Below are 16,398 nucleotides of genomic sequence, written 5' to 3'. Positions count from 1 at the left end.
TATGGGCCAAATGCAGGCAACTGGGACTAGCTTAGTGGTATAAACTGGGCGACATGGACATGTTGGGCCGAAGGGCCTGTTTCCATGTTGTAAACTTCTATGACTCTATGACAGTGCTTTAAGAAACTTGAGCAGGTTTGCAAATTGCTCATTCTGAAATACATGTCAAATTGAGATTAAATATTTCTTGCCCATTCACCCCTGCCACTACGGCAAGAATAGTTATCCTTTCTATAAGCCGACGAAATCACTGCATAATTTGGAAAAAAAAATGCATGTCCTGTTTGTTAGAAATTACTATCAACTGTTCAGAGGATGCCTACTATATATTTTTAAAAAGTCTTTAATCAGTATGGCTTTGTAAAAATTACTTGGTTCTGAGCAGTCTTCGTTTGAGGGCTGCATAGTGCTGAGGTTAAACCCATAATCTTTACAACTGTTTGTCAAGATTTATTTTTGTAGAAAAAAATGAATATTGTGGAAATTGGATCATGATACAACTCCCTTTTGTGATATACGGTGCAGATTTCTGTCCAGATCTTCCTCAGGCAAAGCGTCAAAAATGCGTAATCTTTTGTTTAATTTAACACCTCACTTTTCGTACAGTGAGCACTATAATTCTCTTAAAGCTGTATCTCAACAAAAAGATTTAAACAAATCTGTGCAGTGAAACTGAAATCTTCTGTTGGCCGGTGGACTATTGCTTTTAGCATGCCAGATCTATCGGATGATTGATTTCAGCCTTCAGTTTCCAGTTTCAATCACAGAGGGTTGGATGGCCAACTGAAATATTACTTTGTCCCTTACAAACCAAGTTACAGGTTACAGTTAAACTAAAGATGACCAAAACATTTAATTTGAAGTGGTTCATTACAGTGCTCGTGCACTGAGAGTTACACAGTGGTGTTTGTTGCAACCCGTTGAAGATTATGGTAATGTTTTCAGTTCTGGGAAGTTGACATATTATATTGAGAACACTATAAACAAATATTGAAATATCCTGTGGTTCAGGGATGCTATCTTACTATGATTGCAGTATTTACATCAACATTTGCAAATTTGTAGGCGAAACAACATTTATTTTTGACAAGTTACCTTGACTTGATTTTCAGAGATATGGTAATGATATATATGTAGATGCCAGGCAGATGGATGTGTTGCCTTTATTGGCTGCTAGGCACCAAACTCTAATGTAGGTCATCTGTAAAAACAAAAGTTATATGGTTAAAGGTAATACTTGCAACAAAGGTATTCCTGCACGTATTTCATTAAAGACACTAACTAATCTACTTACTGACTAATCTAGTAATATTTTTATTTAAGGAGCTGTCAGTTGCATGGTTATTTACTGCATTACACAGCTGCTGAATTATAGAATCATAGAAAATTCAATGGAGAAGGATGCCACTGTGCCTGTGCTGTTAATTGTATCCATGTGATTTATATCAATTAGTGTTAATTGTATTCAGGTGGTGGGTATCAATTGGGGGGCTCTCTTGTATCCTTTATAGGAGGGTGTGTAATGGGATCTCTGAATAAAGGCTTGGAAGCAAGTGAAGACCAGGTTCCAGTATTCTATCCATCACCACCAGGCTATCCAGTTATAACATGTGCTTGTGCTAGCTCCACATCAGAACTACCTAATTTAATCCCATTTCTCTGCTCTTTCCCCATATACACTATGTAGTTTTCTTCAGGTATTTATCTAATTGCCTCCTAAATGTTGCAATTGACTTCGCGTATGAAAAAGAAATGAAACTTCCCTCTTTATGCTTTGAGTACAAATTCCAAGATTATACCTGCTTGTTACCAATTCACCAACCAGTGAAAATAATCTTTTTCTGTTTACCCACTCAAATCTTCTCATTAATTTTGAACACTTCTTTTATATCTCTCTGATACCTTCTCTGCTGCAGTAATACGGCCCTAGTTTTCTAAGGCTTTCATCATGACTATATCCTTCCATCCCTGGTATCATCTCAATGAATCTACTTTTCACCTTTCCTTGGTTCCAATATCCTTTCTATAATGAGGTGCCCAAAACTGCAGACAGTATTCGAACTGTATCCTATCCAATATCCCCTATGGATTCTTCATCTATTACCTATTGTATTCAATAATCCTAACTTTAAAATCCAGAATCCTATTGTCCCTTACTATGGCTTTGTCCACCTGCACTTCTACTTTTAAAAATCTGTTAGTGTCAGCCATGGCTCAGTGGTAGCACTCTCGCTTCTGAGTCATGGTTGTGGGTTCAAGTCCCACTCCAGACACTCGACCACATAATCTAAGCTGACACTTCAGTGTAAAACTGATGGAGGTGCATTCTTTCGGATGAGATGTTAATCTGAGGCCCCGTCAGAGCCCTCCAGTGGATGTAAAAGATCGTATGGCACTATTTGAAGAAGAGCAGAGGAGTTCTCTCTGGTGTCCTGGCCATTATTTATCCCACACTAAAAAAAAGATTATCTGGTCTCGTTGTGGGATCTTGCTGTGTGCACATTGGCTACATTACAGCAGTGTCTACACTTCAAAAGTACTTCATTGGCTGTAAAGCACTTTGGGACATCTTGAGGTTGTGAAATGCAAATTATTTCTTCTTTCTATCCTACATGGGAAAATCACCTAAGATACTGTTCCTTTAAGAAATTTGTTTTATGTAATCTGCTCTACTAGAAAAGTTACTGAAGTTGTTTACTTCAGTCTGATTTGATATGAAACACAGAGAAACTTGTATTAATTTAAATTCCTGGTTATTTTGTTAGAATGTGGTTCACTACTGGTTTACAGCATTAGGAACTGTATATCTTAATTTGGGGATTTTCAGACGTTAAATGGCTAACCCTTATGGGTGTTTACCATAAAATCACCCAGTGGCATTAATACCATAATGAGTTATGCATTAGTATGTATATTTTTAAAACTGATTAGCAGACTATTTACACAGGACTTTTTTGTGACTTGAAAGCAAGTGAGCTTAAAGTTCCATTTGCAACTTTTGTTAAAGGAATATTTAAAGGAACTGCTCTGGGGTCTGAATATGGTGGTCTGAAACTGACTTTTAAATTCTAAAATAAAGTCTTAGATTCTCCATGTTCCCCTCTCTATCCCACATTTCAATAAAATTAGTCTCCATTTGCCAGTCATTGTGGCTATTTTAAAATGGCAGGTGCTGAAATAAAAGTGCAATAGCGTAGAACTATTAGCAAATGGTACAGTTGGTTCCTACCCTTTGAGCATGTATGTGGCTGCAGAAAGTTTCAGCATATCCAAATTCAGCTCTTTACAGTGTATTTGAAAAACATTTGCTCTATTAGATAATGTTGCTGTCATGTAACTATGAAAGTTAAAAATATCAATTAACAGCAAATAAACTTGGTGTGACTAGACTGTGGAATGTTCAAATTTTGTTGCAACTGCATTTTTGGTGTCAAGTGGAAGGTACCTGCTTTACTGTCATGTCCTACCACTTGTATGTTACAGTGCATCATATTTTAGCAGCGCCATAAATGGACTTGTTTATTGCATATTTCGATGTTCTGGGAGTTAGAAAAGTTCAATTTTTACAGGACCGTGAAACAAAACAAAACATCAGAACTAACTGCTGGGGTCTTTTTTTTTTGAGGACACCAAAGTATTTTCTGACGTGTTCCTTTAAACAAAATAAATCACATTGGCATCTCTATGCAAAAATGTGAATTCCCAAGCTGCAGTATCCTGGAAAGGCCCTTTTTTCGCAGAGGTGCTAATGCCGTTGAAAAGCTGTGAGTAGGAATTGAGTTGCACCCATTTTGTTTACCATGATTCTAAAAGAGTACAGTAGTTCATGGAATTGTAAAGATTATACATTTCTATGGGTTGCAGAACTATTTAGATATTGCTAATGGAACATTGAAGCTCCAGGTTTAAAAATAAATGGCTGTTCCCAATCTGAAAGGAAATTACTTTCTATTTCATGCTTATGCTGATGCAAGTTGAGTTGTGATGGTGCATTCATTATCTTGGAACTTAGCAAAAAAAAATCTGTCTGCACAGAATTACATAGAATTTACAGCACAGAAACAGGCCATTCGGTCCAACTGGTTTATGCCGGTGTTTATGCTCCACACGACCCTCCTCCCACCCTACAAGGCAGTTCCCTGTGTCACTCTCTCCCAAAGTGGATGGTAACAAATGTGTCCCTGATGAGATGACCGCCCATGTGGGAGGACACAGCAAGTGGCTAATAGAGCATTCTACCTGACCAATCAATTGATTGGAACTAAGAGCAGTAAGTTCTGGAACACTTCTACAACAACACTACAGTGGCCTGTCACATCAACAAGCTTGTGGGAGGACCTTCACTTTTACTCTTTTTGTCAAAAGTTGATTTTGCTAGTATGTGGATATCTTGGTCATGAGATTACTCAGTTCTGCATTTAGCTGGAGTAGACATCATAGTGACAGACAGTCTTAGTCCACACACTTCATCCTAATGGGAAGACCCACTGGGACATTTAGGATTTAGGAATGTCCATAGATTGACCTGTTTGCATTTTGTTGAATGGCTCCCATGTTCCTGATTGAGAACAGAGGCAGTGTCAGCCTGGACACTCAATGGTCTCTACCTTCCCTGAACCTGAAGTATTCAATTCTTCTGTTATCCTGTGATCTTACAGGTAGGTCAATGTATGTGAGTAGATAGAGTGAAAATTATACTGACAGCCACTTTCTCACTGGGGTTTCAAACTGTACTCTACATTGCTGGGATAACTACACTGAAATTTCTAGATTTGGTCTAAACTGCAAAAGTTGTTGAGTTTAGATTAATCAGAAAACAGAAGTGTCATTGTTACTTTTTGCACTAGTAGTAATAGTTACATGTGAAATATAATTCATGATCTCTAAACTGCAGCCAAATAATGTTCATTATATTTGTGGCACTAGTTAACTTCTCCAATTTTGCTGATTATGGACATTTGTTCTATTCTTTATGCGTTGTACTTTACACATTGATAAATATACTAGAATGGATTTTAGATGTTTCTTAACTTATGGAATTTTAGGAAATTCTACTTTAGGAAAGTGCAGTTCTACAATTTCTTTAAAAGTCTCAAATAAACACAAATTTTGTAGGCTTCTTTCTCCCTTTTTTGTAAGCTGGAACAAGAAATCTTTTACTAATATTATTGCTTGCTTTCATTATTCTGGTCAGATACTATGTAAGCTGCACGATAACGGTATTGATTTAATCAATGTCCATCTGAGACGGGGTAATCATTGCAGATTGAATTATAAAATTTCGTGTTCAAAGCATAATGTAGCAAAATGATTTAAGTCATTATTTCTGCCCACTTACTACTTGTAATTAGTTATTTGAAGTAAATTTACTTTGGGTTCTGTGGCAATGGCCCAAACAGCTGTCATTAATGGCCAAGGGCACTTTTATCTGTAATTTCCCCTTACATAACTTATTGCCTTTGGCTATTGTAGGATTATTGATTATTGACTAAGTAGTAGAGGGTAAATGGAGGACAGTAACAACACAGCCACATTTTTTTCAAGATTACACTGCAGGTTATCCAAGTGCAACTCAGAATCCCTAGAAATGTAAATTTGTTGCTAACCTACACCAAAATTTTAGTAAAAAATTCTTCTGAAATGTACTGCCTTATCCCTATCCTTAAACATGCTGCCTGATACTGACTTGTTAGGTTTGTGCTCTTGCATACTGCAGAGTTTTTAGTTTGTGCCTTTGCCCTTAAAGTTAAGTTTTTGTTTGTTCTTACCAATGTACAAACACTTAGTGGTCTTTGGAAATTAACTGCTCCCAGAATGCACTAAAACTACACAGATCCTTTTTACAAGAGTGATGTATTTTTTTTCTGAAGTCATCATGTTAGAATTTTCATGACTTCAAAAAAATTTAAATAAATGCATATGTTTGTTAAATGTGAAAAAATGCCTGCTGCACTTCTAGCTGCCCTCTTAGAAACATAGCTCTTAGATAACACACAAATTGGTGATTCAAGTTACGGAATATGCATTGAATTAAATTTGCTATTCAAATAAAACTACTTAGATTTATTTTTCACATTGAATTTACTTTCTAAAGCACATTGCTGTTAGATTTAAATGCATCTAAAGTTTCAGTTAACAATGCTTATCTACCATGAAATTACATATATAAGTAAGTGAACTGAAGTATTATGTGCAGTCACATATTAAATACTGTGCTGCTGCTCATCATTGCTTCTATTCATTTCTGTATTATAATCTAAATTGAACAGTTGTACAAATGTATTTTGGCAGCTAGAAATTTCAGTGTTAGAATATTTACATTCTGCAGTGGTTACAAAATCTTTCAGTTGTTTTGTGATTGTGTAGCTTGTAAACATTTCCAAACATCTTGCGAAAGGATAAAGGAGCAAAGGCACTAGAGACATGGTGACATCATTAAGGCAAGACTGCTGATGTGAAGTAGTGTTCTCTTAAGATTGGCAAAAGGTAGAAAAGAACCAATTACAAATTCTAGTGATCATCATTTAGAGGGGGTGAGCATACTTCTAAAGTGAGGAAAGCACTATTGTAATATACATATCTGAATAGCACTATGGAAATTGCTGGATGTCTCCATACTTTAACAGCATTCCATAGCAGTTCTTGATAGTTGTCTTCAGCATTTGTGCCAACTTTCCATCCTAGAAGCTTGAGACAAACTTCATAATGTCAGAATCCATTCAGGTTTGTGAAAGTTATTGAAACTTGTCTGGGTCTTTTCCAATCCTCCCCCCTCTTTTTCTCCCTCCGCCCCCCCCCCCCCCCCCCCGCCCCAAAACAAAAAAAGCTGAACAATATTTTTAGGGCAGTTTGCAGAATTAATTGAAGGGCTTTTCTTTTGTGCCCTCTAAGCATAGCAGGACTCTACCTGGAGCTACACCGTTACAGTCTTGACCCACAATCAGCAAATGTGGCTCAAGCTTTTCCCCCACCAGAGACAGGCTACACTGATTGGGAAGGGGGGAGATGGGGGTTGTGGCTGGGCCGGGTGAAAATGTGGCGGTGAAGGAAAGTATGTGGAATAGGAGAACGGAGGCCCAGTATGAGGACCCCTCTATTAGCTCAGATCTGAGACAGACCTTAAATTTAACCAAAATAGTGTATGTTATAATTTCTTAACTTCTCAAAATTAACCCTCTAAGGACCAAGGAGATGCATAATACTGTTCCATAATTTGATCTATGGAAAATCATTAATAAGGTGCTTCAGGCCACACTACTTGAGCAGTAACTACTTAAGCGAACTTGAAGCAAGAACTTTGTGCTTGCACAGCCAACTTGGTCTAGAAATCTTTCCTCCCCCTCTTCCCCCACTGAAGCACACTGTAAATTAAGGTGTAACTGTGATGTTGAATGTCAAAAATGTCTTGTGTGACTTGCTTATCCTAGTGGTATGTGGGGAATGTACATGAAGAACATACGAAATTAACGGGCAGGAAAAGACCAGCTGGTCCATTTAGCCTGCCGCACACCATGATGGCCAGAGCATTGTGACTAAACACTTCTTCCCTCCCCCTGCCACCTCTCACCCAACCTTGCAGCATGTAATCTCCTGAGAGGCAAAACAAAAGAGAAAATACCTAGGGCTAATAACGGAAAAAATAGCCTGGCATATTCTTCTCCGACCCCCTTAGGCGATCAAAACCAGTTTAGGAGATCACGTGGACCAAGTGTTATCTATAAAGACACTTACCTTCTATATGATGCGATCACTGCCCAGTCAAGAACCGGTCCAACTCCCTCTTGAAGGCATACAGAGAGTCAGCAGCCACCACACAATTCTCTGGGAAAAGAAGAACCACCTAACACCTAGTCTATTCCTACTCTTACATAGTTTAAACTCATGCCCCCTGGTCCTCCCCAGTCTGTTAAACTGGAATAATCTATTTGCCCTTTAGTTATTTTATAGACCTGTATCAGGTCACCTCTAAGTCTATGCTGCTCTAAAGTAAATAGACCAAGGTCCTTGAGCCTATCTGAGTAGCTGAGGTTTTTTAAATTAGGAATCATTCTTGTAGCTCTTTGGACCTTTTCCAAGGCCACTATATCACCCACCATGTGGGGGGACCAAAACTGGATGTAGTACTCCAGATGTGGTCTGACCAGCGACCTGTATATCTGCAAACTTACTTACCATACTGCCAACGCCACTGTCCAGGTCATTAATAAAGACTGTGAAGGGTAGTGGGCCTGCGTCTGATTCCTGGGGGAAAGCACTAGTAACATGTCTCAAGAATAGTCAGTACTTTCCCAAAAGTGAGTAATCTACCTTTATCCATCTACCTAGCCATGTTTAATTGCATGCCTTATGTCTGCAACTATAATCCCACCTGTAAACTAAGAAATTAAAAAGCTTTTTAGGATGCACATTAATGATTTGATTTAAAAAAATGTGATTATTGTGTCCCAAGTGAGGGGAATACTTTGATCATACAATACACATGCAAGGGCTACTCCTGGCATTTTGCTAATGTAAGCCACATAAAAATTTGTCCTAGATGGAATGTGTATTTGATGGTCACATTGGAGCTATTGTACTATGAAAAGGCCCTTTTCATTGTAATTATCCCTTTACACTAAGTTTTAACATATTTCCAGATGAAGAATAGTAATTTTCTTATCCTTTCATAAGAAGCAACACCAAAACCCTTCAAACTAATAATCAGAATTTGAGATGGGCAGTGTTTGATTCGCGCACAGTAGGTAAATGTAATGTCTTCTACTGCTTTGTTCTTAACCCAGTGCATACAATATGTTCAGTCCACATGCATCAGGTACACTGTGATTCATTGCTTCTCACAGAAGAAGTGTCAGTATGAGGCTTCAAAATGTGGAGCACTTCTTGCATAACTTACCAATCCATTTATGTGTGAAGAGGCAAATGCTGCTTTTAAAAGTTGCCATTGTTTAAAACCCGTTGTAAAGGTTGAAATTCCCTTTTTAAAAACTGACAACGTAATTGGTGAATTTCTGTACTATAAAAAAGTGAGTTATAAGTGATTTGACATACTGTATGTATGTTTAAAGAATGATTTCCTCTTGTACCATCTTTTGTTTCTGCTGAATTATCTACCCGTCGCACAAGATTGAATATTCGATAACAAGGGTCTGATAGTGTTAGCCACAGACTTACGGGATTTAAAGTAGAATGAAAAATAACTACCTAGTAGTAATGCATTATAAATTGAAGTAATACCTAAATACTGCCGATATGTGGCCTGTTCAGACAGAAATTTCATAACCAGCAGTGAGATATAATTAAAATCTTTGCAGGTGGGGCTGAATTGAATACTCTTGAGCAAATACATTGTGAGTTGTAGTTGACCTCACATGGAGGTAACATAGTGCATAGCTGACAATTACGTATTTCTGTTTATACCACACGTAAATATATTTTTTCCCTCAAATTTTTTATTTTAGAATTTTTCAGCTAAAGAGGAGAAATAGGGACATAGTTGTAAACACAGCAACATAGATTACAAATATTACATTATATATTTGGACAAAGGTGTAAAATTAATTCTTTTGGGTCATACACGAGTCTTCATTGGATATTCTGGAGCTAAAATGTATGCTATGAAAGGTGTAGTTGACTATAGGAGAGGGAGGGGAGATCGTAGGCAGAGAGGCATCTGAGAATGGTTCACCACCATTCGGGTTGGAGTGATGATGTAGGGTTTCTTAGATCACCCATTGAATCCTGCTATGGGTTCTGTCACGGGAAAATACTCGATCATTACTCCCAGTCAAGGACCACCTAGTACAGTCTGTTATGTCCTACCAAATTTAGAACTGGTATAGTGAAATTGATATGAAGCACAGGACCCTAATTTGTGTTGCATTTGTAAGCAATTTATTCATTCAAAAGGCAGATTATAGTGCTAAAAGTCTTTAAGCCATTTGAGTACAGTACTAAATCTAAACAAACAGTCCTTTGGAAAGTGAAATTTGACATTCATCAACCAGAGAACATAGACTTTCTCTCCCTTCCTGAATATTTGGATCCAGGTAGAATTCTTATTGCCATTCAATCTTGGCTTGAGGTTAAATAAGAATATGAATAAGGCTACAATATTTATAACAGCTGATCTACACAGAGTTCATTGGAGTTGAAAAGTACATTGGTCTAGAAGGCCAAGACCAGTACTCTTTTTATATACCAGTAAAAGTTTGAATAGTTGACCTGAGTTACTTGGAGTCAAGACTGAGTGGAGTAATGCCACCTTTTGACACCTAACCTTAAAGATGGTTACTCTGATTGGGAGCCACTGGGAGGTAAAAGTTTCAAGAGGGGACCATGAATACCCAAAGATAATGCTATTATAAAGGATTATCCTGATATATTCATTGCATATTCAGGCAGATTCTTCGTGTGTGTAAAAAAAAAAAGTTTACAAAGTTTCATGTGATAATCAAGCTTTAATTTTTTTTAAATTAGAGATATTTACACTGTAACTGCAATATTTACTCTAGGTACATATACACAAATTATGGAATATCTGCAAGTTTCACCAATTTTGCACAGTATACAATGTAGTTTTTTTTTTATTCGTTCACGGGATGTGGGCGTCGCTGGCAAGGCCGGCATTTATTGCCCATCCCTAATTGCCCTCGAGAAGGTGGTGGTGAACCGCCTTCTTGAACCGCTGCAGTCTGTGTGGTGACGGTTCTCCCACTGTGCTGTTAGGAAGGGAGTTCCAGGATTTTGACCCAGCGACAATGAAGGAACGGCGATATATTTCCAAGTCGGGATGGTGTGTGACTTGGAGGGGAACGTGCAGGTGGTGTTGTTCCCATGCGCCTGCTGCCCTTGTCCTTCTAGGTGGTAGAGGTCGCGGGTTTGGGAGGTGCTGTCGAAGAAGCCTTGGCGAGTTGCTGCAGTGCATCCTGTGGATGGTGCACACTGCAGCCACAGTGCGCCGGTGGTGAAGGGAGTGAATGTTTAGGGTGGTGGATGGGGTGCCAATCAAGCGGGCTGCTTTATCTTGGATGGTGTCGAGCTTCTTGAGTGTTGTTGGAGCTGCACTCATCCAGGCAAGTGGAGATTATTCCATCACACTCCTGACTTGTGCCTTGTAGATGGTGGAAAGGCTTTGGGGAGTCAGGAGGTGAGTCACTCGCCGCAGAATACCCAGCCTCTGACCTGCTCTCGTAGCCACAGTATTTATATGGCTGGTCCAGTTAAGTTTCTGGTCAATGGTGACCCCCAGGATGTTGATGGTGGGGGATTCGGCGATGGTAATGCCGTTGAATGTCAAGGGGAGGTGGTTAGACTCTCTCTTGTTGGAGATGGTCATTGCCTGGCACTTATCTGGCACGAATGTTACTTGCCACTTATGAGCCCAAGCCTGGATGTTGTCCAGGTCTTGCTGCATGCAGGCTCGGACTGCTTCATTATCTGAGGGGTTGCGAATGGAACTGAACACTGTGCAGTCATCAGCGAACATCCCCATTTCTGACCTTATGATGGAGGGAAGGTCATTGATGAAGCAGCTGAAGATGGTTGGGCCTAGGACACTGCCCTGAGGAACTCCTGCAGCAATGTCCTGGGGCTGAGATGATTGGCCTCCAACAACCACTACCATCTTCCTTTGTGCTAGGTATGACTCCAGCCACTGGAGAGTTTTCCCCCTGATTCCCATTGACTTCAATTTTACTAGGGCTCCTTGGTGCCACACTCGGTCAAATGCTGCCTTGATGTCAAGGGCAGTCACTCTCACCTCACCTCTGGAATTCAGCTCTTTTGTCCATGTTTGGACCAAGGCTGTAATGAGGTCTGGAGCCGAGTGGTCCTGGCGGAACCCAAACTGAGCATCGGTGAGCAGGTTATTGGTGAGTAAGTGCCGCTCGATAGCACTGTCGACGACACCTTCCATCACTTTGCTGATGATTGAGAGTAGACTGATGGGGCGGTAATTGGCCGGATTGGATTTGTCCTGCTTTTTGTGGACAGGACATACCTGGGCAATTTTCCACATTGTCGGGTGGATGCCAGTGTTGTAGCTGTACTGGAACAGCTTGGCTAGAGGCGCAGCTAGTTCTGGAGCACAAGTCTTCAATACTACAGCTGGGATGTTGTCGGGGCCCATAGCCTTTGCTGTATCCAGTGCACTCTATGTACTGTGGAATGTGCTGTAATTAAAATACAAACCTGCTTATTTATATTCAATTTTTAAAAAATGACAGTATTTCTAATCCTACACCTCTTTGTATTTTACTTATTGTTAGAGCACTATTTACAATATATAGGTATGTAATTATGGATGTTGTAAATGTGAATAAGAAAACTGGGTGTACAGCTCAACGGAGTTATAATCAACGTGGGAGAAAAGAGTGCACACATGGAGAATTGGGAAGAACAGGGAAGTAATGGGGTAAAGAGAGTACACACAAGCACTGGTGGGAGAGTAGCCACCATAGAGAGAGGACCTCACCTGGGAACACAGATGGCTGATGACACTGAAGAAAGGAATGCACCTAGATAGTTGGACAAGCAGATGATTAGAACAGACTTTGAAAGGAGTGCACATTTAGGGGGATTGCCGTGTTGAATGAGGCAACATATACCATGTATGAAATATGCTAATATAGAATTGGTCAGTGAGTAGAGCAATACAAAACCATTACACACAATTTTATGTATGGATCACCATTGAGCCTTTGAGGATGTAAAACCATTATATTCTACCATACTCCAGAATCAATGATGTGAAACAAAATAATGAACAAGCCTGACTGATCATCAATATTGAGAAAAATCATCTCAAACTCCTGTATGCAAAATGAAGATTTTTGGTTTTAGTAGTGACAAACTTTGATATTAAAGGTAGTAATAAGTGCAGGAAAAATGCTCAAGGTCCCTAAATCATTTCCACACTTTCCAACCATTTTTTCCAAACTCTAACCTTCCTAGCATGTACCATATAAGGCAATAATGAGGCACTGCTGAATAAACAGGAGCAACGTAGTTTGAACAAAACTAATTTGCTTAGTGTCCTAAGAATTAATACCGACAGACTACGAAAGTGTTTGATTTCAGTGCAGAATTATAATCTGAAACTCTAAATCAGTTTATTTTGATAGTTTCAAAATACTAGTTATCTGCCTACCTAGGCAACATGATATGTTTAAATTTATTGTATGATTGCTTTGTGTTATGTACTAATTAACAGTTGCACATGGGGATGTCTGTGGTATATTCTTGGTGTATTTACTGTTAAAACTCAGTTTCTAACAACTCTACAATGGTTCAACAAGTTTATCCGGTTAGCAGGTGAGTCATGCTGGCCTGGAGGAGCCCAGATTTGATTTCCTTAATCTGTGCTGGATTCTTCTTTGGGAGTGTATGAGAAGTGTTCCAGCTGGTAAATGCAGGGCTGGTTATAGTGTACAAAATTTGTTTGCATGCTATATAAGATATAAATAGAATTAGCATCTTACTAAGATTAAAATAGTGTTGGCAAAAATTGTGTCTGCCGGTAAATGAGCTTGCTTTTAATACCTTTTTACATTCATTGGGTGTGATATCCTGAAAGTTATTTTAATAATGCCGAATAATAAGGACATGTTTGATTTGCTAAAATAGAGTTTAACAAACATGTTAGTCAAATAAAAAGGATCTGATGCAACTTAAAGAAAGAACTTGAATGAATTGCCTTTGAAGTATAGTCACTGTTGTAATATGGGGAAATGCAGCAATCAATTTGCGCACAGCAAGGCCCTGCAAACAGTAATGAGATAAATGACCACATAATCTGTTTTTTTTAAAAGTGATGTTGGTTGAGAGATCAGTATTGGCCAGGAGACCAGGAAAGCTTTCCTGCTCTTCTTTCAATAGTGCTGTGAGATCTTTTAGGTCTCTGAGAGAGCAGACGGGCCTCTGTTTAATGTCTAACCCAAAAGACAGCATCCCCTGTCAGTCTAGATTATGTGCTCAAGTCCGGGAATGGGACTTGTACCCACAACCTCTGATGTGGAGATGCCGGTGATGGACTGGGGTTGACAATTGTAAACAATTTTACAACACCAAGTTATAGTCCAGCAATTTTATTTTAAATTCACAAGCTTTCGGAGGCTTCCTCCTTCCTCAGGTAAATTTACCTGAGGAAGGAGGAAGCCTCCGAAAGCTTGTGAATTTAAAATAAAATTGCTGGACTATAACTTGGTGTTGTAAAATTGTTTACAATTGACAACCTCTGAATTAGAGGTGAGAATGATATTGAGCCAAAGCTGACATCTTAGTTGTAAAATGTTTTTGGCTTACACCTAGAATTTTGTTGGCTTTTCAGTTCAAAGTAGTACTATATGTATAATGTAGTGCGTACGGTTGACCCTTTAGTTTACAGGATAGCATTTGTGTTGGTGGGGCAATTATAATTCTTTGTAATGAAATCTCCTGTTTTAATTGGCAATTGTATTTAGCCTGAGGGTAGCTGTTGAATTAAGCAACTATTTTGGATTTATTCCAAAGCAGTTATAATCACAAACTTTTATATCCAGGTAAAATAGATTTATAATTTGAGAAACAGTAAAACATCCAGTTTTACCTTTTTTTTATTGTAGATATCTAATCACTTTGAGTACTTTTTCAGATCAATGCAATGTTTTAACTTTTCTTTCTCCTTTGTGTTTTATTTCCAGCATCATGGGAAAATTAAGAAAACTTCATTTTTGAAGAAGCATGAAAAGGTGAGTATCACTATTGAACATTCTATTTTAAGTGGGATTTGACCTGTATCTGTGTTGCAACTTTTGTTTACTCCTCAATGGCACCAGTTTTACAAAGATGCTGAAAGTTTGTCAATTGATATGGATTATTTCAATGTTAGTACTAGTTTAAATGAAGATATATTCTATACAGAATCATAAAGTTGCTGGCAAAACATGCTTTATTTTCAAGAAAACTAATCAGTTCTGCTGTGATGAAACCACACAATGTTTCTCTTTAAATTTACATTGATTTCATGTTTTGCTTCTGTGATATCTGCAGGAGCATTCATTGAGTCTCAGCATGGTTCTATTTGGATAGTACTACAAATTTTGAGCATCAAGATATTTTGTTTGTAGTAGAATTAAAGGGATGGTTGGAATCTTCCAAACATTGCTTTTGGAGTAATGTTCCATTGCTGTTTTTTGCAGTGCTTGTGGTAGGAAGTTGTTTTCCTATCATGTTGAACTGGCCCCTTTCGAAGGCGATATATTGTGATATTTCTAGGGTCGTATTTCATGTAGTCTTCTGAGATGGGGTCCTGACTGCCTGGTACATTTCCAGCCTTGGGTATATGGTGCCCATCACTGTTCTGCATATGTCCAATATAGCTGCTTTAACTACATATTTATTGTGGGACCTTTTTAAATTGAACTACTAGTTGGGCTGTGAAGAAAGAGAAGACAGAAGAAGCTTACGTTATCACATCCTCAGATAATGAAGCAGTCTGTGCTCGCATGCAGCAAGACCTGGACAACATCCAGGCTTGGGCTAATAAGTGGCAAGTAACATTCGTGCCAGACAAGTGCCAGGCAATGACCAGCTCCAACAAGAGAGAGTCTAACCACCTCCCCATGACATTCAACGGCATTCCCATCGCCGAATCCCCCACCATCAACATCCTGGGGGTCACCATTGACCAGAAAATTAAATGGACCAGCCACATAAATGCTGTGGCTACTAGAGCAGGTCAGAGGCTGGGTATTCTGTGGTGAGTGACTCACCTCCTGACTCCCCAAAGCCTTTCCACCATCTACAAGGCACAAGTCAGGAGTGTGATGGAATACTCTCCACTTGCCTGGATGAGTGCAGCTCCAACAACACTCAAGAAGCTCGACACCATCCAGGACAAAGCAGCCCGCTTGATTGGCACCCCATCCACCATCGACGCACCATGGCTACAGTGTGTACCATCCACAAGATGCATTGCAGCAACTCGCCAAGGCTTCTTTGACCGCACCTCCCAAACCCGCGACCTCTACCACCTAGAAGGACAAGGGCAGCAGGCACATGGGAACAACACCAGCTGCACGTTCCCCTCCAAGTCACACACCATCCCGACTTGGAAATATATCACCGTTCCTTCCCGTCGCTGGGTCAAAATCTTGGAACTTCCTACCTAACAGCACTGTGGGAGAACCTTTACCACACGGACTGCAGCGGTTCAAGAAGGCGGCTCACCCCACCTTCTCAAGGGCAATTAGGGATGGGCAATAAATGCTGGCCTTGCCAGCGACGCCCACATCCCATGAACGAATAAAAAAAACATTTAATATTGCATTGACAGGTCAGTAATCTATTGATACTTTCATAGAATTACAAATTGGGAGCTACATTTTCACTACATGGCCGCAGCCTTTTATTGTCGGAAAT

The 16,398-nt window shown here is 39.3% G+C and overlaps 1 protein-coding gene across 2 annotated transcripts in view; it reads left to right on the top strand.

Moving 5' to 3' along the window:
* orc5 (origin recognition complex, subunit 5) overlaps window positions 1-16,398 on the top strand; it is a 110,132-nt gene that overhangs the window by 41,990 nt on the left and 51,744 nt on the right. For both annotated transcript variants that reach the window (XM_068005375.1, XM_068005376.1), the window contains one exon: window positions 14,679-14,726. In XM_068005375.1, coding sequence (XP_067861476.1) covers window positions 14,679-14,726 — 48 coding nt within the window. The remainder of the gene's footprint in view (window positions 1-14,678; window positions 14,727-16,398) is intronic.

Source organism: Heptranchias perlo, chromosome 24 (assembly GCF_035084215.1).
Source record: "Heptranchias perlo isolate sHepPer1 chromosome 24, sHepPer1.hap1, whole genome shotgun sequence".
In the NCBI taxonomy this organism is placed as follows: Eukaryota; Metazoa; Chordata; class Chondrichthyes; order Hexanchiformes; family Hexanchidae; genus Heptranchias; species Heptranchias perlo.
Note: the sequence above shows the minus strand (reverse complement) of the source record. Positions and strands in the feature narration are given on the sequence as shown.